The sequence below is a fragment of the Nuphar pumila genome, chromosome 13 (genome assembly GCF_984573655.1).
Source record: "Nuphar pumila chromosome 13, dmNupPumi1.hap1.1, whole genome shotgun sequence".
In the NCBI taxonomy this organism is placed as follows: domain Eukaryota; kingdom Viridiplantae; phylum Streptophyta; class Magnoliopsida; order Nymphaeales; family Nymphaeaceae; genus Nuphar; species Nuphar pumila.
The window spans coordinates 67,167,652-67,191,568 of NC_143261.1; the positions used below are offsets into that span (position 1 = coordinate 67,167,652).

General features: G+C 37.7%; 1 protein-coding gene across 2 annotated transcripts in view; it reads right to left on the reverse strand.

The window, feature by feature from the left end:
• Window positions 1-21,727, reverse strand: part of EDA3 (DnaJ/Hsp40 cysteine-rich domain superfamily protein) — a 64,619-nt gene extending 42,892 nt beyond the window's left edge. For both annotated transcript variants that reach the window (XR_016427117.1, XM_089984529.1), the window contains exons 1-3: window positions 21,593-21,727; window positions 20,422-20,531; window positions 18,807-18,990 (exon numbers count right to left, since the gene is read on the reverse strand). Coding sequence is in view for 1 of the 2 variants with exons in the window: in XM_089984529.1 (XP_089840655.1) it covers window positions 18,807-18,990; window positions 20,422-20,531; window positions 21,593-21,725 (427 nt within the window). In the remaining variant the exon portion in view is untranslated. The remainder of the gene's footprint in view (window positions 1-18,806; window positions 18,991-20,421; window positions 20,532-21,592) is intronic.
• Window positions 21,728-23,917: the final 2,190 nt, after the last annotated feature.

Sequence of the window (23,917 nt, forward strand, 5' to 3'; positions counted from 1 at the left end):
AGGAAGAAGAACTATTTCCCAAGTTTTAGCCTTATTTAAAGCATCTAGTTTAACTTTCATAGCTTCAACCCAATGAGGTATATTTTTTGCTTGATTATAATGGGAAGGTTCATAGTAAGAATGCAAGGCTATTAGACAAGCTCTATAGTTAGGTGAGAGAGTTTCATATGAGACAAACCTATTAGGTGGAATTGAAGTTCTAGAAGAACGCCTAAGAGAGGTTTCTTCTAGGGGTTCATTAAGCCGCAAGAATTTTCTAAAGCACTAATAGGTTGGGCTTCCTCACGCCGAGTGTAAACTTGGAGATTGTCACCATTAGTTGGTGATACATCATTATCATGAGAATCATGAGTATTTTCTAAAACTTCCGGATGACTCAAGGAGTCATCATTTGAATCTTCTAAAAGATCATTGATAAACATATAATCAATTTCATTTGGTTTTTCTAATATTTCAAATCCATTTTCATCTTCTAAAAAGGTCACATCTTTGGAGACAAATAATTTATTGTTTTTATGGTCAAAGCATCTATAGCCCTTTTGATTTTCACCATATCCTAAAAATACACATTCTATTGCTTTAGGTGACAATTTATCTCTTTTATGTAAAAGAACAAAGCATTTACACCAAAAAATACGAAGATGATTGTAGTCGGGTGTCATATTGAAAAGTTTTTCATAAGGAGAGATATTGTTCAATATTGAAGATGGCATCCTATTGATTAAATAGGTGGAGGTTAACACGGCTTCGGCCCAAAAACTTTTAGGAATATTTTTAGAAATGAGTAAGGATCTAGTGGTTTCCAAAATATGTCTATGTTTTCTTTCTGCTAGACCGTTTTGTTGAGGAGTTCTTGGACAAGATTTTTGATGACAAATGCCATGTTGTTTTAGATATGATTGAAAATCATTTGATAAATACTCTCCACCCGAATCGGATCTAAGAATGGATATTTGACTTTGAAATTGATTTTGAACTTTTGCATGAAATTCTTTAAAGAAGTTAAAAACTTCCGATTTAAAGTTAAGAAAATAAATCCATACATATCTAGTATAATCATCAATAAAAGTAACATAATACGAATAACCACCTTTGGACAGAACCGGAGATGGTCCCCAAACATCGGAATGCACCAATTCAAAAGGTCTTGTTGTCACAAAGGTTCTAATAGGAAAAGGAGTAGACTTCATTTTTCCAAAAATGCAATCTTTGCAATTGATATCTTTTTCTTTACAAAACTTGTGTCTAAAAGGAAAAAGATACATTTTAGAGTAACTTGGATGTCCAAGCCTTTTATGCCAAGTTTCAATATTTTTGTCTTGGACATAAGTACAAAAAGAGGTATTTGGAAGCATTAAGTTATCCATAAAATAAAGGTCTCCCTTCCTATGGCCTTGCCTAATCCGCTTCCCAGACCGGAGATCCTGCACAAAGCACCCTTGGGATGAGAAAGATATTTCACATCCATGGTCGGCTATTTGAGAAACGGAAAAGAGGTTAAGATTTAATTTTGGAACTATTCTAACTTTTGGAACAAGGAAATTTTGAACATTTTTAGAATCAAGAGTTCCAACACCATTTATTTTGAGAAAAGTTCCATCGGCCGTAGAGACACAAGATATTTTTGAATTGGTGTGCACATTGGTTAATGCATTTTCATGAGGAGTCATGTGAAAAGAAGCTCCGGAATCTAAAATCCAAGAGTACGTACCGGGAGGTGATGATGAGGCAATGGCGGCACCGGAGGTGGAAGAAGTAGCCTTTAGAATTTGTTAGAGAGCCAAGGAAATTTGTCCAAGAGTATCTTTGAGATCCCCGTTCTTGCCGTCATCTTCTTTGGTGGATGATTCTTCAACGGAAGCCACCTTTGGCTTGAATGCTCCATTTAGCTTTGGGCAAACGAGTTTAATATGCCCCGGCTCATAACAATGATGACATATAATCATTTTTCTTCCACCACTCCCTTGCTTACCAAAATGAGGTGGTTTGTATGTTTTGACATGATTGCCGGGTTTAGATACGGCAAGAACTTCATCAATGCTTTTACCCATATTATGCCGAGTCTCTTCTTGAGTAATCTCGGCAATAGCCTCTTCTAAAGGAGGAAACGTAGATCTATGGAGAAGTGAGGATCTAACTTGTTCAAATTCGGGACGAAGCCCAAATAAAAATTAAAACAATCTATCTTGTTCCATTTGTTTTTGTCTTAGTACCACATCCTCCATAGACACCCATTTAGGCTCTAAAAGAGCCAATTCATCCCACAAAGGATTTAGAGCACTATAATAGTCTTGTATGCTCATATCACCTTGTTTTGTGGTTCTCACTTTTTCTTGCAAAAAATAAGCTCTTGCAAGATCCTTTTGGGTAAACATACCCTTCATAAAAAACCAAGCTTCATTTGCCCGGCGGAATTTTGCAATATTTGCACATACCTTAAGTTCAACATTATTCATAAACCATGATAGGATTTTTGCATGGTTGCTCTCCCAATCTTCCATTTGGTGATGATAATCTTCAATAGCCATGAGACGAGCATCGCCTTCAAGTGCTTTCTCTTGATCTTCTTCCATCTTTGTGAGCTTAAGTTGGGGTTCCGGAACGGTTCCCATTACATAACCCCAAAGCTTCTTACCTTTGAGATTATTCTCCATTGCGGATGCCCACATCATGTAATTTTTCCCATTGAGCTTGAATGATAGATCAATCTTGACTTCCATTGCTACAAAATGGAGGTGTGAGAAAAAAAGGAAGTAGAGAGATACACGATTTTACCTTAGAAGATCGTATGGCTTTGATACCATGTAATGAAATATGCGGAAGAATCCAAGAATGCTAAAGCATTCATTATGTCCCACACGGACAAATGCAACAAGCATAAGAGAGGAAATCCACTAAGGGATATACGAAGGGCCTTATAAAAAGGCTACACACATGAAAAATAATATCACTATTATTGAAGAGGAGCTCTCTAGAGCAATACAACATACAAGGGGGGTTCCCCTTATTTATAAGAAAAGGAGACCAAAGGGGCTCCCAATAGAGTCGTTGGGAGCCCCCCAACGGTCACAATTGTGACCGTTGGGGGCCCCAACGACTCCATTGTGGGGCCCCTTTTCGGTATCCAAATTACATTTAAAAAATAAAAAACAAAAAATAAAAAACAGTGAAATAAAAGAAATAAAACAAGTACCCCTATTGGGTACTTGTGAAAAGACCATAATACCCCTATCGGGTATTATGGTGAATATACATCTATATTTATATATATAGATGTATTATTACATATTATTACATATGTTTTAACATGGCAGTGGACTGAGGGATAACGGGGCTCCGCCCCGCCTCACCCCTTTTGGATCGGGGATGAAGGGCATGAAACGGGGATGGAGGCTGGGATGAAGGTTAAAATCTATCCCCGTGCGGGGATGGACTTAAGCTTTTCCCCACCCCACCCTGTCCCCGTCCCAATCCCCGCCTAGCCCCGCCCCATCCCCATCCCCAATCCTTTAAGGGATGACTATAGACTAAGGGGAAACAGGGCCCCGCCTCGGCCCCGTTTGGATCAGGGATGGAGGACATGAAACGGGGATGGAGGCAGGGGTAGAGGTTGAAATCCATCGTGCGGGGACGGAGGCGGGGATGAAGGTTCGGATTTTGAAACGGGGCGGGGGTGGAGACCTTGTCCCCCGCCCCAGTCCACTGCCATCCCTACTACTGGGGAATATTTTTGGCTTCATTATAATGAGACGGTTCATGAAAAGAGTGTAACGCAATTAGACACGCCCTATATTTTGGTGTTAGAGACTCATAGAAAACAAACCTATTAGGTGGATTAGAGATTCGGCCGGATCTTCTTAAAGAGGTTTCTTCTATGTTGGAACCTTGAGAGTATTTTTCTAAGGCACTTAAGGGAACTTGTTGACCACGCCTAACATAGGTTTGAATTGGTCTACTTTCAATGACATCACTTTCATTTTCAACATTGTTAAGAGGAATATCCTCTTGGTCATTCAACAAATCATTAGAAATTACCTCTTCTTGAGGAGTCACATCTTCTTGAAGAAGAAGATCAAACAAGAAAGTATATTCACTTTTATCAATATCTTTTGTTTTCTCAAAACCATTTTCATTTTCTAGGAAGGTTACATCTTTAGAAACATATAGTTTGTTGCTTTTGATGTCGAAGCATCTAAAACCTTTTTTATTTTCTACATATCCTAAGAAAAGACATTCAATAGCTTTAGGAGATAATTTATCTCTTTTATGTGAAAAAACAAAGCATTTGCACCAAAAAATTCTTAATCTATTAAAATCGGGTGTTCTTTCAAATAGCTTTTCATATGGAGATGTATTTTGTAAGGATGAAGATATCATTCTATTTATCAAGTAAGTTGATGTTAAAGCCGCTTCAGCCCAATAGCTTTTTGGAATTTCTTTGGAAATAAGAAGTGTCCTAGTGGTTTCCAAAATGTGTCTATGCTTTCTTTCGGCTAGACCATTTTGTTGAGGAGTTCTTGGACAAGATTTTTTATGACAAATTTCATTTGATTGTAAATAATTTTGAAATTCATTTGATAGGTACTCTCCACCCGAATCGGATCTAAGAGTAGAGATATTACTTAAAAATTGATTTTTCACTATCATATGAAATTTCTTAAAAAAGGCAAAGACATTGGATTTTAGGTTAAGAAAATAAATCCACATATCTAGTGTAGTCATCAATGAAAGTAACATAATAGGAGTATCCTCCTTTTGATATGACCGGAGAAGGGCCTCATACGTCCGAATGAACTAACTCAAATGACCTCTTGGACACAAAGGTTCTATTTGGAAAAGGAGTAGATTTCATTTTCCCAAAAATGTAACTCTTGCAAACAAATTGTTTCTCATTACAAAATTTCTTTCTTAAGGGAAATGAGTACATTTTTGAGAAACTTGGATGTCCAAATCTTTGGTGCCAAGTTTCAATATTTTTATCTTGGACATGGTTACAAAAAGAGTTGGTAGGAATTCTCAAGTAGCTCATGTAATAGAGATCTCCTCTCTTATGGCCTTGCCCAATCTGCTTTCCGGACCGGAGATCCTGTATAGAGCAACCCTTAGTTGAGAAGGAGATTTCACATCCATGATCACATAATTGAGAAACAGAGAGAAGGTTTAAATTAAGTTGAGGTACCACCCTCACATTTGGCATAAAGAAGTCTTTGGAAAAACTTAACATTCCAAAACTTTTGACTTGTAAAGATGTACCATCTGCGGTTGAAACATAAGAGGTTTTTGAGTTACTACATAAGTCGGATAGTCCATTCTCAAGAGGTGTCATATGAAAGGATGCTCCGGAATCAAGGATCCAAGAGGACATACCTGGAGGAGAAGAGGAAGCGATGGCGGCACCCGAAGTTGATGGTGATTTGAGTAGAATTTGAAGTCCCTCCGATAGTTGAGCAAGAGAGAAAGAATCCTTCCCTTTGATGGGCTCCTCCTTTTGAGTAGTTTCTTCAACGGAAGCAACCTTACCTTTGGGGGCTTCATTTAGCTTAAGGCAATTTGGTCTTATGTGACCCAGTTCTTGGCAATGATGGCAAATGACTTTTCTATAGTTGCCATTATAGTTATTTTGCCTTCCAAAGTATGGAGGCTTGTAAGCTTTCATATGATTGTCGGGTTTAGACACGACCAAAACTTTATCTCCTCCTTTAATCATGCCAAGACGAGTTTCTTCTTGGCATATCTCAGCTATCGCCCCTTCCAACGGAAGAGGCTTAGATCTATAAAGTAGAGAAGATCTAACTTGTTCAAATTCAGGCCTAAGCCCATGTAAAAATTGAAAAAAGTGTTATTTTTTCATTTGTTCTCTTCGTAGTTGAACATCTTCACTAGAAACCCATTTTGGTTCTAGTAGAGATAGCTCATCCCATAAGGCTCCAAGGGTGCTAAAGTAATCTCTTACACTCATTTCCCCTTGCTTAATGGTATGAATTTTCTCTTGAAGAAAGAATTGTCTAGCAAGGTCCTTTTGAGTAAACATACCTTTCATAAAGAACCATGCTTCGTTTGCCCTTCGAAATTTTGCAATGTTGGCGCAAATTTTGAGCTCCATATTGTTCATAAACCACGAAAAAATCTTTGCATGTTTGCTTTCCCAATCTTCAACTTTAGATTGGTGATCTTCAATGGCCTTCATGTGAGCATTTCCTTTAAGTGCTTTTTCTTGATCACCGTTCATCTTTGTGAGTTGGAGTTGTGGTTCCGGAATAGTGCCCATAACATATCCCCAAAGCTTTTTACCCTTGAGATTGTTCTCCATGGTGGCGGCCCACATCATGTAGTTCGTACCATTAAGTTTGAAGGCGAGATCGATCTTTTGTTCTCCTTCTATAATAACTCAAGAAAGGATGACAAACCAAGAAAGAGAAATACAATATGCAAACTATAACTAATCAACTAGCTATAGCAAGAATCAAGAGCATAAACCTCGCTCTGATACCATGTAATGAAATACGCGGAAATAAACACAATGTCCAATAATGAACATTCACACATAGAATGTGAAGATCATGTCCACAATAGACATATACAAAAGCCAAAAATGGCTTGCAAACATAAAAATGTTGTAGAAACTGAACCGAGTCCTAGAGAGAGAAGAGAGAGAGAGAGAGAGGCGGCTGCACAGAAAACCTCAGAACTTAATTCGATATTAGGGCCTCTCTCTATGTTAAATAGAGAGAGGCTTAAAAACATAATTACAATAAAGCCCCATTATAAAAAACTAAATTACAAATAGCATCTTAATGTAAAATAACTTTACTTAAAACCACCTATTCTCAACACTCCCCCTCAAGCTGGAGCATAGATATCAATCATGCTCAGCTTGTCACAACATTTTGAAAAATTTGGTCTGGCAAGAGGTTTTGTGAACATATCTGCAACTTGGTCTTCCGACTTTAGATATTGGGTAGTGATATGACCCGCTTGAACCATATCCCTTACATAGTGGCAATCAACCTCAATGTGCTTTGTTCTCTCATGAAATACAGGATTGTTCGTTATATATGTTGCAGCTTTGTTATCGCACATCATGGTCATGGGAGAGGAAACCTTCACCTGGAGATCAAGAAGAACAGTACGAACCCACATCAATTCAGCAGTTGTTTGGGCCATAGCCCGATATTCTGATTCTGCACTCGACCTAGAAACCACATTTTGCTTCTTACTTCTCCAAGAGATCAAGTTATCTCCCAGGAACACACAGAATCCTATGGTAGATTTTCTATCTACTAGAGATCCTGCATAGTCAGCATCAGAATAGGCCACTATATCCAGAGTTCCACCTTTCTTGAACAATAACCCCTTTCCAGGAGAAGATTTTAGATATCTGAGAATCATAATAGCTGCATTCCAGTGTACCTCAGTTGGTTTGTCCATAAACTGACTGGCTTTACTTACTGCTAAAGCAATATTCGGCCTGGTCACAGTTACATCCAGTAGTTTCCAAACTAGGGAGCGATAGCTTTTGCTCTAAACCATTTTTGACCCTTCTTCAAACAACTGAACTTTATGGTCCATGGGAATATTTGCTGGTTTAGCTCCCAACATTCCTGTTTCCTTTAATAAGTCAAGAACATACTTCCGTTGAGACAAAACCATCCCTTCACTGCTCCTGGCAACTTCTATACCCAGAAAATACCTGAGTGAACCAAGGTCTTTTGTAACAAAGTGTTTTTGAAGATGAGCCTTTGTGGCTTTAATAGCTTTCACATCATCACTTGTAAGAATGATGTCATCCACATATACCACCATAACAACTATGCCAGAGCTAGTTTTCTTTATGAATAGTGTATGATCTGCTGCTGACCTATTAAAGCCAAAACCTGACATCACTTCAAACAACTTCTGAAACCATGCACGAGGACTTTGTTTCAAGCCATAAATTGCCTTTTTCAATCTACGCACCCTCTGACACTCCCCCTTAACCTCGAATCCTGGAGGTTGTTGCATGTAAACAGTTTCAGATAGGTCCCCATATAGAAATGCATTTTTCACATCTAATTGGTACAGGCTCCAACCATGTTGCACAGCTACTGAGAGAACAAGACGAATGGTACCCATTCGTGCAACAGGAGAAAAAGTTTCAAAGAAATCAATACCATATGTCTGAGTATACCCTTTGGCTACTAATTTGGCCTTGTACCGTTCAATTGAACCATTAGATTTGTACTTTATCGTATATACCCATTTACATCCAACAATGTCAGCATCTGCTGGGGAATCAACTAGATCCCAAGTATGCTGAGATATTAAGGCATCCATTTCTTCTTGCATAGCCATCTTCCAGCGAGTATCAAGCTCTGCCTGCTGATAGTTCAGAGGAATAACTTCAGTAGATAAAGCTGAAATAAACGATTTCATCTGATTTCCAATTTTGGCTTCGGAGACAAAATAAGACATGGGATATAAAGTACATTGTCGTGTCCCCTTTCGTAGAGCAATCGGCCTGTTATCATCATCATGAAGATCATTATTGTCAGTAGAACTTACCTCAGGGGAAGAAGAAGATGGAGGCACTTGCGGAGGTGGATCTCTACGCACATATACCAATGGAGGATTATGAAATCTGGAAGAGGATGAAGTGTGGTTCGGGAATGAGGGCACGGATTCCAAGGGAAAAGGAGGTATAGGTAATGGACAAGACTCAGCTGGATCAACCTGCAGCGGGGAACCGGTATTAGAGTAATATGGAATGGATTCCAAGAAAGATACATCCACACTGACATACTCTCGGCGAGAAGTAGGATCATAACATCGATATCCCTTTTGATTTTTGGGGTAACCTATAAATATGCATTTTGTAGCTTGAGCAGCTAATTTATCACGGTCAGGGCCAAGTTTGTGTACAAAACAAACACATCCAAACACTTTGGGCGAGAGGGAGAAGAGAGGGGTATTTGGTTTTAGGATATGAATTGGAATTTGATCACCCACAGAAGAGGAAGGCATGTGGTTGATCAGATAGCAAGCAGTTGTAATTGCATCTCCCCAGTATAACGCAGGAACATTTGATTGGATCATAATGGTCCTGGCAACATCAAGTAAGTGACGATGTTTTCGCTCAGCCACCCCATTTTGTTGAGATGAATAGGCACAGGAAGTTTGGGGTTGGATGCCACTATCTTGGTAAAATTGTAACAGACTTTTTTATTTAAACTCGAGAGCATTATCAGTGCGAACAATCTTGACACTAGATTCAAACTGAGTTTTTATTTCAAGAATTAAAGATTTCATAATATTTGGAACATCAGATCGTTCCTTTATTAAAAACACCCATGATAACTTAGAGAAATCATCAACAATAACTAAATAGTATTGACACTGAGTCCTAGTAGGAATCTTACTAGGACCCCATACATTTGCATGAAGAAGTTCAAAGACTTTGACTTTATTACTAGACTGACTCTGACTCGAAGGAAACGAACTTCGATGATGCTTGCTCAGCTGACATGCTTCACACTGAAATGATGTGGTGGAGGGAATTTGAGGAAAGACCGAACGAAGCTTTGACAATGAAGGATGACCAAGACGACGATGCCTACCCATTGGATGATGTAAGTAGTAGATTCCATTTTCTTCATAGCCTCCACCAATCTTCTTCCCCGTCAGCAAATCCTGAAAATGACAACCCATTGGATCAAATATTACTCTACAGTTTTGTTCTTTTACAAGACAACTAACAGAAAGTAAACTTTGAGGAAATTTTGGAGCATGAAGAGCATTTTTCAACTGTAATGAGGAGGATATAGAAATATTTCTCTGACCAACAACCGGGGAGGTACTCCCATCGGCTAATGAGACTCCAAGCTGAGCCTTAATATCCTTTAGATCTGAAAAAACAAGTAATTTCCACACAAATGTCTGGATGCACCAGAATCAATAATCCACTTACTGTCAGTCGGATGAAGAAGATTTTCGGTTGAATAGGCAACACCAGCAACAGGAGAGGTAGAACTCAAAGGACGAAGAGCTATCAGCTCATCATATTCAGCACGACTGAGGGTTATACTACTGTCACTTGCAGAGATATTTTCTTGTGCCTTTGTTGCCTCGAGAGAAGTAGTATTAGCTCTAGGAGCATATGACTTTGATGAAGAGGAGGTTGGTCAGCCATGCTTATCCCAGCAACGATCTTCTAAATGTCCAGATTTTCCACAGAATGTACATTGAAGCTTTCCTCTGCCTCTCACACCTCGTCCACGACCTCGTCCTCTGATGTTCTGAAGATTTCCACGTCCATAACCAGATGAGACAACTAAGGCAGATGACTGAGTCACAGGCTGAGAATGTGGAAGAGATATCACAAGTCTGCTTAGACGGTTATATGCCTCAGCAAGAGTAGGTACATCTGAACCAGTCAACATTTGGACTTTTACAACAGAAAATTCTGAAGATAAACCTGTAAGAAACCTAGCAACCATAGGTTGTTCTTGATGATCTTTTTGTTTCGAACAACAGAGAGGTCTGTGAACATTAAGTCTTTCAAACACAGCTTTTACGGAGGCATAGTACTGGGCCAAGGTTTGATCTCCCTGCTGTAAATTGTATATTTCCTGTTCGACTTGTAGGATACGACTCACATTAGTCTCTTGTGAGTATGTATCTCGAAGATTGTCCCACATTTGTTTGGTTGTATTATAATAAATTAAACCATCTGCAATATGGGGTTCGACACTATTCATAATTCATGACATAACTATGTCATTATCTTCATCCCAGGTAACATATTTTCCCACCTTTTCAGTGGGTTCATCTTCCAACAAGATATGTTTTCTACGATGTTCAGATACCGACATCATAAATGTTCTGGACCACCTGGCATAGTTAGTTTCATTTAACCTTACAGACGAACCGTACGAAAATGGATTGGCAAATGCCTTATATTCTCCAATATGTTCCAATTTTGAATCACATTTCGAAGTTTCAGCCATATTCCTGGTTAAAAAACTGGACAATCTCCAAACTAAACAGGGAAAAACCGTGTGTTACACTCACATGCCAACTGATATTCCAATCAGCAGTTGTTCACTCACGAACAACAAAAAAAAACCCACGACAGTAGTCAGCCCACAAACAGAAAAATGATTCAGCACGTCAGTGAATCACGACTAACATGACTTCTGCATATGCAGCAGTAATTTTTTCTCATAACAGGGGCAGCTCCCCAGACATATACAGTTCGACACTAAGTCATTCATTTTTTTTCTTCACGAGCAACACCACTACGTGTTGGATTGCTACCCAAAATAAGCAGGAAGTCACGACCTTTTCAGTGGAAATTGTACCAACAACAATCAATCTCCCCACAGCAACGATATCAAGATAAACAAAACAGGGCCCCAACCATATGTAGAATCACCAACAGCAATCACACTCCCAACAGCAACGATATCAATATTTCACACGACATGTTCAGTGCACACTATACCAACAGCAATCAAACTCTCAACAGGTAGTCACGAGACTAACGGCAGGAACTACCACCGAGGCAGTAGGTAGTCACGAAACAATAAAACAAGAAGCTACGAACCCACAGCAAGCATCCACGAACCCACAGCATGACCAGATCTCTCATCAGATCAAAAAAAAATTTACATCGCTGACTTGATCTCTCCATTGATTTCTTTTACTCATTGGATCGGAGTTTGATCACGATCAAGATGGCCTCCACGATCGATCGAGCCTTGATCAGACTCGATCACACTCCCACGTAACAGTCGATCACGCTCCCACGCCGAGCTTTTATCACACTCGATCACGCTCCCACGTCACAGTCGATCACGCTCCCACGATCGGCGAAGCTCTGATACCATGTAGAAACTGAACCGAGTCCTAGAGAGAGAAGAGAGAGAGAGGCGGCTGCACAGAAAACCTCAGAACTTAATTCGATATTAGGGCCTCTCTCTATGTTAAATAGAGAGAGGCTTAAAAACATAATTACAATAAAGCCCCATTATAAAAAACTAAATTACAAATAGCATCTTAATGTAAAATAACTTTACTTAAAACCACCTATTCTCAACAAATATTATAAAAGCAAGAAATGGGCTTCAAGAAGTCTTACAATGCAAAGGGGTCTACCCCTTTATAGACAAGAAAGTGAGAGAGAGAGAGAGTGGGAGAAGAAATGGGCATTGGGGGGGCCAACAAGGAGTCGTTGGGCCCCCAACGGTCACATTTGTGACCGTTGGGGGTCCAACGACTCTTGGTTGGGATCCCCAATGCAACATGCATTTAATGCATGTACAAAATAAATAAAACAGAAAAATAAAGGGAAAAAGAAAAAGAGGAAAAGCATAAAAAAGACTAAAATGCCCCTATTGGGCAGAATTACAGAAATACCCTTAGTCGGGTATGATGGTATTATATGTATATATATATATATATATATATATATATATATATATATATATATATATATATATATATATATATATATATATATATATATATATATTAACAGGGATTAGTGGATGGGACCGATTTAGAACCTAAACTAATTCTCACAAAGATTGAAGGTGAGAAAGAAATACCTCTTACGGAGGTAGAAAAGACTAAAGTCATTACCACTTACGAGAAAAAGTAGAAGGAATGGAGAATGAGACACACCAAGATTATGTCTTGGCTCATAAGTAGCGTAGATATCAAGAAGTATTCAAGTCTTGCAAATTTGAACATGCCAATGATGCGTGGGACTATCTTAAGAGAATGTATTCTCTTAAAGATATTGCGCATGTGTGCAATTTACAAAATCAAGTTCGGAATACGGTTCAAGGGGACAAAAGTATTAGAGAATACTACAATAGCTTGCCTGAATTATGGGAAGAGTTGGCTCTTCTTGAGCCAAAGTGGCATTGCCCACAAGACATAGAACTTCGCAAAAATCAAATAAATGCGGAACACTTTTTCCAATTTGTTAATGGACTAAGATCGGAGTTCGAATCTACCAAGTCCATTATACTTCATCGAGGGAAGGTTCCCTCAATAGAAGACACAATAGAGGAATTGAGCATAGAGGAGAATAGAATCACTAAGAGTGATGATGACTCAGGTTTAGCTGCATCTAGACCGAAAAATCATGTTCGCACATACAAACCTCCAAATTATGGGAGGACAAATGATGAAAGAAATGGAAATGAGTTTGAAAAAAGAAAAGTAATTTGTTACTATTGTCGAGAACTGAGACATGTAAAAACCAATTGTCTGAAGTTAAAGAAACCATATGAAAAGAAGGTTGCCTCCGTCGGACCTCTTCAAGAATCAAGTGAATCGTCCATCGAAAGCATGTCTTTAATGCAATTGGTGGAAGCACTTCAACCTCTGCTCAAGGAAGCATCTTCATCCACTGGAGTTGTCGTATCTTCCGTTGGCATTTCCGACCCTGGTAAATCTCTTTAGCTTCTTGACTTGGGTGCTTCCTTTCATATGACACCAAACATTGATATGTTATCCGAATGTTATAACTCAAATGGATCAAATGTTTTTACTGCTGATGGAACATTCCTTGAAATCAAAGGAATAAGAAATTTTGAAAAAGGTTTTCAAAACTCAAAAAGATTTTGCATTCCACAAGTTAGATATATTCATAAGCTCAACCTAAATCTTTTGTCTGTCTCACAATTGTATGATCATGGATGTAATGTTTCCTTCTCTTCTCGTGGATGTCGAGTGCAGGATCACCAGTCAGGAAAGCTGATTGGGGAAGGCCACAGAGAAGGAGGCTTGTACTACATGGATTTTTTGGAAACACCCAAGAAGACATTGTGTTGTAATGTTCAAAAGGTTGACTTTAAAATGGCACAAGAGACTTGGACATCCTAGGGTATCCAAGCTCCAATTTTTTTCAAAGATGGAAATTTTTTGTAATTTTGAAACTTTTACATGTGAAAATGTATTCTTGGAAAAATGAAAAGATTACCTTTTCAAGAAAGAACCTTTGTCGCTTCACGTCCACTTGAGTTAATACATTCCGATGTATGGGATCCTGCACCGATTATTTCAAAGGGTGGCTTTGTGTATTATGTAATTTTTGTAGATGATTACACAAGGCATACTTAGATATATTTTCTCAAACATAAATCTGAAGTTTTCTCACACTTTCAAATATTTCATAATCTAGTTAAAAATCAATTCAACAATAATATTTCAATTTTTTGCACTAATTCAGGGGGAGAATTTTTGTCAAAAGAATTTAAAGATTATTTAAATCTATATGGTATTACACATCAAAAATCATGTCCTTACATCCCTCAACAAAATGGTTTAGCAGAAAGAAAACATAGACATATTATCAAAACAATAAGAACTTTACTTATAATACATCAAGTTCCAAAAATTTGTTGGGCTGAAGATATTTTAATTGTCGTTTACCTTATCAATAGAATGTCATCTTCTTCGTTAAACAATATTTCACCTGTTGAAAAACTTTTTAAACAAATTTCAGATTACTCTAGGTTAAGAGTTTTTGGGTGCAAATGCTTTGTGTTTACTGATAAAAATAACAAACTTTCCCCTCGTACTATCCCGTGTGCCTTTTTAGAGTATGCAGGTCATCAAAAAGGCTATAGGTGTTTTAACCTCAAAACTAAAAAATTGTATGTATCAAGGAATGTGTCCTTCCTAGAAAAAGAAAGTTTTTTTTAAAGTGAGAACTCAAAGAAAATAGATGAATATTCATTTCTATTAGACTTAGTCCCAAAAATTGATGAAAGTGATATAAATGAGAATCAAGAAGAGCAACATAACACAACAAATACCGAATCATTTAGTGATCATCTAGATTGTATTCAATACTCTAGACGAGGTAATTTAGAGACTCCATGTGCTCTTGAAAAATATACTAAGGCACAGGAAAAAAGTGTCCACTAGAAAGTCGTCTAGAGAACTAAAACTCCTGGAAAATTTGTGTCATATGAGTCTTTTTCACCAAAATATCAAGCTTATATTGCTTTAATATAGGGTTGGCTAAGGCGTTTGCTTCATAACATGGGTGTTGAAAGTACAGGAGCATCAAGACTATGTTGCGACAACAAAAGTTTTATCTACATTGCCAGCAACCGGATATTCCATGAACGCACTAAGCATATTGAAATGGATTGTCACTACGTACGAGAGGAGTTCCTACATGGCACCATTGATCTTCCCTATGTTTCCTCAGAATATGAACTGTCAGATTTCTTTACTAAACCTCTCATTGCTCCTCAATTTTACTTTCTCTTGGACAAACTTTTGGTTATTCAACCGTAAGTTTGAGGGGGAGTGTTAAAAATGTAATATCAATATGTAATGACAAATAATGTACTTTTAACATGGGTGTTGAAAGTACAGGAGCATCAAGACTATGTTGCGACAACATAAGCTTTATCTACATTGCCAACAACTGAACATTCCATGAACGCACAAAGCATATTGAAATGGATTGTCACTACGTACGAGAGGAGTTCCTACAAGGCACCATTGATCTTCCCTATGTTTCCTTAGAATATCAACTGGCAGATTTCTTTACTAAACCTCTCATTGCTCCTCAATTTCACTTTTTCTTGGACAAACTTTCGGTTATTCAACCGTAAGTTTGAGGGAAAGTGTTAAAAATGTAATATCAATATGTAATGACAAATAATGTAATTTTAGTTTAGTTAGTATTTTAGTTAGGAGCTAGTTAGAATTAGGTTTAGGATTTTATTTTAGACAGTTTTGGACATGTTACTTTTTGACCAAAGTCAAAAAGCAACATGTACTAGAGAGTCGTTGGGAGCCCAACGACTCCCTCTTTGCTCTCTCCCTTATGCACTATAAATATGGGGCTATTCCCCCTTGTAATATATCTTTTTGTGTGGGTGTTCTCCCACTTGAATGAAATATATTTTTCTCTTTGCCTTGCATACCTTTTTGGGTATTTTGTATGAACCTTAGTGGTTCTTGTGAGTGTGCACTATTTACGAACTTTAGTGGTTCGTGTGAGAGATCCTTTGAGGGTATCATTTGAAGATTGGATTGTGAACTTCATCTTCTTTCAAAGGGGAGCAAGTTCGGGCTAGAGATGATAGGTTTGGTCAAAGCTACTCAAGGAGACATGAAAGTGTGATTGAAATCCTATTTTTATATCAAGTTGAAGAGCAGGGAGTGAAGGGGTTAATCTTGATCTCATTCCTGCGATAGCTAATCCGGGACAGCAATAACAAAACTTAGAGTTACCATCTTCTTCCGCATCTTCTCAGGTACGTAAAAGTTCTAGACCTTAACTTTCGTCTCGTTTTGTATCCTACGAATCCTTTGCACCTCATTATCATGCTTTCTTAGCCTTAATTCATTCTTATATTGAGCCTGAGTCTTATGCAGAGGCAGTAGAAAAAGATGAGTGGCAAAGAGCCATGGTTGATGAAATGAATGCACTTGAAAGAATGCAGGCATGAGAATTAGTAAAACCTCCTCTAAAGAAAAATATTATTGGCAGCAAATGAACAGACAAGATAAAGACAAAGGCAGATGAGTCAGTAGAGAGGTATAAAACTAGATTGGTAGCTAAAGGGTACAGTTAGCATTTTGGAATTGATTTTGCATAAACTTTTGATCTTGTAACTCATATGACCAGAATTTGTACGTTGCTAGCAGTAGCTACCATGCAGCAGTGGGATCTTTGGCAATTAGATGTCAAGAATGTATTCTTGAATGGGGATTTACAAGAGAAAGTGTATATGGAATTACCATAAGGATACTCAGATCCAGAAGGCAGAGTGTGCAATCTTCGCAGAGCTCTATATGGTCTCAAACAAGCACCTCAAGCTTGGTTTGAGAAGTTTAGTTCAGCATTGAGGTCACTTGGTAGAAAGCAGAAGACTATAGCAAGGTCAAGTACGAAAGTAAAATATTGTTCCATGGTTGTTGTTATTGCAGAAGTAACTTGGATCAGACACATGTATGATTTAGGAGAAGTTGTACCTAAATCACTATTGTTATGTGACAATCAAAGGGCTATCAATATTTCGATAAATACTATCCAGCATGGGAAGACAAAACATATTAAAATTGATCAATACTTCATTTGTCAGAAAGTGGATGATCAAGAGATAGAGACAAGATATGTACGGACTGAAGAACAAGTAGCTGACTTATTTAGTGTGAGGCCGGATCTAGATCAAGATCCAGATTTGTGTTAGACACCATGCTGGGACGTGTTGTGTATTATTAATTTTCTTCTTAACCTAAATGCCCCTCCTTAGTATTCTTTGTATCATATATAAATGGGGGTATTTCCAGTATGTAACTTATCACAGGTTAATATAAAAGAAAAGCAAGAGGCACGATTTCTCGTATTGGAAATCATGTGTTTTCAGCCTCATATGTTGTTTTCTTTTCTCTCTGCAGGGAACTTGGAAACCCTAATTCTAGCAAAAAGTTGGGTGATTCAAAATGATTCAGCCCTAAATCGGTAACACCCAATCCACATGGCCCGAGACGATACTGACAACATTGCCCAAAAACGCTAGTTGTTCTTCATGGCACCATGTTTGTTTAGATTGTAGGGGATTCAGCGGATTTGGAATCCAATTCAACTGAACTCCCTTGGGACCATTTGGATGACATCCAAAACTAGTTTCATAATGGTTTTGGGTGCCAAACTAGGTCTAAGAGAATAACTCGGTTTTGTGTACCATTTGGGTGACAACAAACCAGTAGGTGGCAGCCATGGAGACGTAGTCCTAAAAGTAGGATCATAAACAATACCCTTTCCATGATGGTGGGTAGCCAAAAGATATACAACGTCTGACCTGGAGTAAGCTTAAACATAGTTTGGTCCCAATTTATAGCCGAATGCAAAGTCAAAAGTCATTAACTGTGGCTGAATCTAGGGGCTTGTAGGAGCCAAAGCATGAAAAAGAAGTGGGAGATTGTAAGGGAAGAAGGAAAATACAAAAACGAAGGAACAAAGAAAAGTTGGAAAAAAATCAATGAATTTGATTGAGGGCACAGAAACCATGTCCAAGTGTTGCACCCACACCAACATGGGTGTGATGTCCTTTTAGGAGTGTTCATGTTACATGGCATACAGGTAACAGACATAGGATAATATAACTATATCCTTCAAACAAATTCCAAAGTTTTGATTACTTTACATATTAGTTTACTACATGTCGATCATAATACATGCAAGGTCCACACTTAGTGCTAAGAAGATATTAGGTGCTTAAGCATATAGCACAAAATTCCTGCCACCATTCACTATTTCAGGACAATTTTTTATCTTCAAAATCTAAATTGATATCTTATAGCACAGTAGACTTGTAACGTCTCTGATTTCTTAGTGATCCATATTTTGGACCTCCAAATTGAGACGGAATCAAAGTTTCTACGCCATTCAAGTGTTTGACTAACTTGCTCACAATGTATACCTCAGATGAAGTTGTATAAAATTTCATGGATTCTGTATTGATTTATTGATATTGCATAGAGACACTCCATCTCTTCAAACATCTAAATGGTAAGTGATGACTGACCCTAGTATCATGCCCAAACATTCATAAGCATTATATCTAAATGATGACAATAACAAGTTGAACAACATTTACCGAAAAAAGATAAAATTTGAGTGCAGATATTAGCCAATACATGTAAACAATTAGTGGAAATATTCAATAGCACATGTCCAAGTGAATAATGAAGCATGTTGAATCTAACATTCATAAAAGATACAAGTGCGTGAAAGGCCACTATATTAGCATTAGTGAAAGTAGAAAAGTAATAGAACTGGCACTTACAAATTATAGAACCAGTGCCCCTACAGTTTCGACAGACAGGCTTTTCCATTCCAAGAGGTTCAGCCATCACTGCAACTGCAATGTCGTTAGGTCTTGCTCCACAAGAACAACCAAAACTAGGAATTGCTATAGTTGCACATGAGGTGGCCACAAAAAATCTTCGAGAGGTTGATGGCATAGATCCCTTCATTTAAAGAAAAAACACAAAAAAAAGAGTTAGGATCTCCATGTACATAAGACTCAAGAACTGATACAATATATTTAGTGTGATAAAGTAATCCAACATATGTGCTCTTAAACATGTAAAAGTTTCAAACCCAAACTCATTTCTAGATACCCAAAATAAGTGAATAGCTTGTTAATGATGAGGGAGTCATAAAATTAATTATTGATTAAGATTAGGCAATGAACTAAGTAGGGTATTATGAAAAAGGAAAACACTTATAATGTATGGAAACAAACAAGAAAACAACTGCACTTTTACACAATGAAATGATTGCCAGATTCTGAACCCAGTCCCCACTGCATGTACCTAGCCACCCCAAACCAAAAATATGCACTTAATAGATGGTAGTCTATGTCATAGGGATTCGGCCAACAAGGTGCCGCACCCGCATCAACGCGACTCGACTCAGGTGTGAGTGCGGCACCCGGTGCGGTCAAGCCAATCCTGGGTGTGGTCAACGCACCCAGGGTCAATACTGTCCATTTTGGGTTGGACCCAAAATAAAAAAAAATACGAAAGTGCTGCACCCAAGATTGGCTTTTTATTTCATTAGTGTCATGGTTAACTGTTAAAAATTATATATATAATTATATATATACCCTCCCGCACCCCTGCACCCAATTTTTTTTTAAAGTGCCGCATTGCCGCACCCGCACCTATGTGACATAGATGGTAGTGCACTTGTAGATAATACTGCCTCATCAATCAAACGTTAGCCACCTATGCTCAGTGCTCGCTAACTTGCAAAACTTAGTTGTGAGGAAATAAAAAGAAAATAACTGCACTGTTGCACAATGAAATGGTTGCCAGATTCTGAACCCAGCCGCTATTACATGTACCTAGGTCCTAGGCACTCCAAACAAAAAATATGCACTTAACAGATGGTAGTGCACTTGTTCTAGATAATATTGCCTCATCTATCAACTGTTAGCCACTATGCTCGTGATCACTAATAATTTGCATGCTTAACGTTGATAGTATTATTCAGTGTAGTTTGAAGCAGAATAACTGGTAAAAGGAAACTAGAAAAGAAGTGATGTACCATTTTAATCCAGTGTTGTTTGGTATTTACAGAGAAATATTGAAGAAGTAGACTTTATATTTGAAATAAGAGTATCCAATTTTGCTAAAATCATACACCATATGTTCAAAGATCTCTATGAAAAGCATGCACACAATGGACAAAATCACTATGTGAAAAATACAACACAATAAAAGCAGATAAGATAAAGATAAACATGAGTGGCTTCCCCTGAAATTTCAACAAAAATTCTTAGCAGAAGCTTTGCATTTTATACTGACTCTGACTTGCTTTTGAGAAGATGTTTTCAAGGTACCGGCAGCAATAGCTAACATAACGAGAATATAAACCACAGTATAATACACAACCTTATTCCCCGTTGCTTCTTCCAAATGAGTTTGCTCATCCTTTGTACACCCATCCTGCTCCAAGCTAAATCGAAGTCTAGACGTTATTGGCCCAGAGCATAGTCTTTCAGCTACCAACAGTAACATAATATACAGAAAAAAATTAGTATCTTCCGAGCAAAACCCACTACAAATTGAAAAAATTACAGCATATCATAAGAGAGCAATTAGTATAGTACAACCTCCCCATGTTTAAGAGCTTAGATGAAAATGTAACCAAAATTCCACCATCCTAGTATTTAGACATGTATACTCGCGTGTATATTCCAAGCGCAAGATTTTTCATTCAAACGGTTACATGCTTTTCTAATTACATAAAAGGTAATGTGGACATTTTTACTCATTTTGTTGTAGTATTTTGATTATAGTCCAGACTTCTTAATCAGTGACTTATAGCAAGACTTGATATTATGGGATAATTGATTCTTCTGCAATATCCCCTGAGACACTCAATATTTCATCGAAACATTATCATCTACTAAATAGATGCTTCGATTATTAAAAAAAATGACAGAAGAATATACAAAAGCTAATCGAATCATATTGAAGGCTTCAAAATTTGAGTTTGTTTTAGTTCTTAAAAGTTCTTTCATTGTTGATATCCAGCAATTTGAACCACATCATTCAGATAAAGAGGCTTTGCTGAAACAATGCTCCCAGCATAAAAAGTGATCAAAAAAATATAATTGAAGATCAAATAAAGTCCAAACGATTGCTAGCCACATCAAGCAGGTAAAGTCCAAACAATCTTCCCAACAGAGAAATTAAAATGAAAATACAATAAATTCGAATGAAATCTTGTAACGAGAACAACAAGTATCCACAAACAACGTAACAGCACTAAGGATTAAAATTCGTGCAATTGCCAAATATTTCCTACTGAAGAAATTAAAAAGAAAAACAAACAAGATGGCCAACATTCATTGCTCATACAGCACAAAAAAATAACATCAGCCACAGAAACACAATAACCAAACATAATTCCGAGTAAAAAGTGAATTTTGTTAAAATGCTTTAATACAAAATGAAGGAATACCTCAAAAAATCATGCACCCATTTGACGGTAAATGGAAATTTCCGAAATATAATACTAAAAAAAGTAATGACAGAAGGGATTTTAATGAGATTTTACTTCTGTCGGGTGTATGATGATATCTGGAAGGAGCTATCCGAGGAAGGAGAGATAGGTATGGAAGAGAGAGATGAGTGGTAGGAGCCATTTTTCCTTTTTCGCCTTCTCCAAATCTTTCGGGCCCTTCTCCCATATGCAACGGTACCTCTGATTTCTCCCCTTTTCCCCCTTTTTTTTTAGATAATCGTGAATTTTCCTGGCCCTCCATCTAGATTCTGGGGAAGCCAATGGTGCTGGTTGGATATTGGCGGATCTATTTAGTTGGACCGGGTAACTAAACCTTATAGGGTTAGGACTGGTGATAAAGAAGGAGGTCCGATTAAAAATCGAGTCGAATTCAAAGGGTCCGATTAATACATGGAGCTATGTATGGAGTTTTCAATATAAAAAAGATAAAAAAAATATTATTTTATCGGATATGAACCGAGTCTGGTTAATGTACAAGACCCGTTGATGGTTTTTCTTATGACCTGATCAGACCTGGTCCGGATCTAATACGCATACCTCACAGAAATTCGGGTTTGGCCTAGCTCGGTCTGAACTAGATCCGACAAGTTGACACCCTATCTTTTAATGGGCCTTTCATATACAATTATCACAAATATCATTCTCGTCAATATTTTTTCGCAATGCAAAATATTGTGTTTTAATTTTTGCTTTTCTCAAACATATCGGTATATAAAAATATAAATAATATAAAATTTTACTTGCAGAAATTTCTGTGGGATGGAGTGGATTGTAAGCCAGTGAGGGCCTTGATTCCCTCAGTTCTGTTATGAAAAAAAAAATCGACAGCAAAATAAGTGATATTTTAAAAGCATCATGTTTCTTACCTAAAATTAGGTCCACAACGGGCCAGATGTTGTGTTGGGTTTTCAACTCGACCCAAACATGACTTTCTGGTTATGTGGATTTTAAAATGCTCACTCACGTTATTATGGTCAACCCATATTTTTTTATATTTACATGGAAAAAACATCCCCAAGATTACAGACCGTGATGGCTTTGCCTCAGTAGACACTCAATTTTTAATCGAGATGTTTTCTGTAGAAATTTTATTTTTCTTTAAAGCAAAGATATCCTCAATTTGATTTTTGGCCCTCAAGTCCAGTATTTCAGATTTTGACCAAAAAATAAGTTAAAGAGGAGGTTATCAGCTTTTCATCGAACCAAAAATGACCTCAATCGAACATTAGAATCAAAGGGTATGACAGAAACAGTTTTCAACCTCTAACGATAAATTACAATGTCGTTAGACCTCGCTGAACTGTCATCAGAAGAGTTTTCATTTGGATGATATAGTGTCACCATTCACTGGCAACACCCTAAGTTGTCATTAGAGTCTCACCTATTATCACCGGGGCAAACCCCGAGTAATCAATTGTCTTTATAGCCCATGTCTAATGATAATCTAACTTGTTGTTAGTGTTGTCATCAACACAACTTGTTAATGTTGGAAAGTGACTTCGCACAAATCCAAATTTACAGTGGGATGAAGGCCTCACAGTTACGCTCAAAATCGCCAAAGGGGTCCAAACTCTCAACTCACTTCTTCTCCTGCTATGAATTGTATCATGTGTTGTATGTTTCATACACTGTTTCACTTGCATTTATTGACAAAGAAGAGAGTTCAAGCTTTGGGACACAAGCCCTGGGAGAAATCCCTTCATCCCTCCAGAGACTCTTCTCTTGAAATGTGTTTGTTCAAGAGACACTTCTCTTGTAACGTGGCTGTTGGAATAGCCACTCCAACAGTCACTTATGGCCATATGATCTTACATCTTCCACTTGGTCATAAGGGACTTCATTGTTTATATGCTTGTTCTCAACTGAAACCTTGCATACACACTATCTGAGTAATCTTTACTCAACCTTGTGTTTATATGTTTGTTCTCAACCGGAACCTTGCATACACACTTTCTGAGTAATCTTTACTCATTTACCACTTAGACATATCTGAGTCCCATCTGACTTACTTGTCTAGTGAAAACATCCTCAGTGACTGCCTTGGTTAGCGGGTCTGCTACCATGTCACTTGAAGGAACATAGTCCACTGTTATTTTCTTTTTCATAAGCATATCATGAATAAATTGATACTTAACTTCAATATGCTTACTTTTAGAGCTATCTGCTCCTGTTTGTATTAGTCTTATAGCAGCTTTATTGTCACAATATAGTTGAACTGGATCTTTTGGAATGTCCAATTTCAACTCATTTAAGAAACAGTTTATCCACACACTAAATGTGACCGCCATGTTACAGGCTATATACTAAGCTTCCTGGGTATGTTGTGCCACATACCCTTGTTTCTTACAAGACCATGCA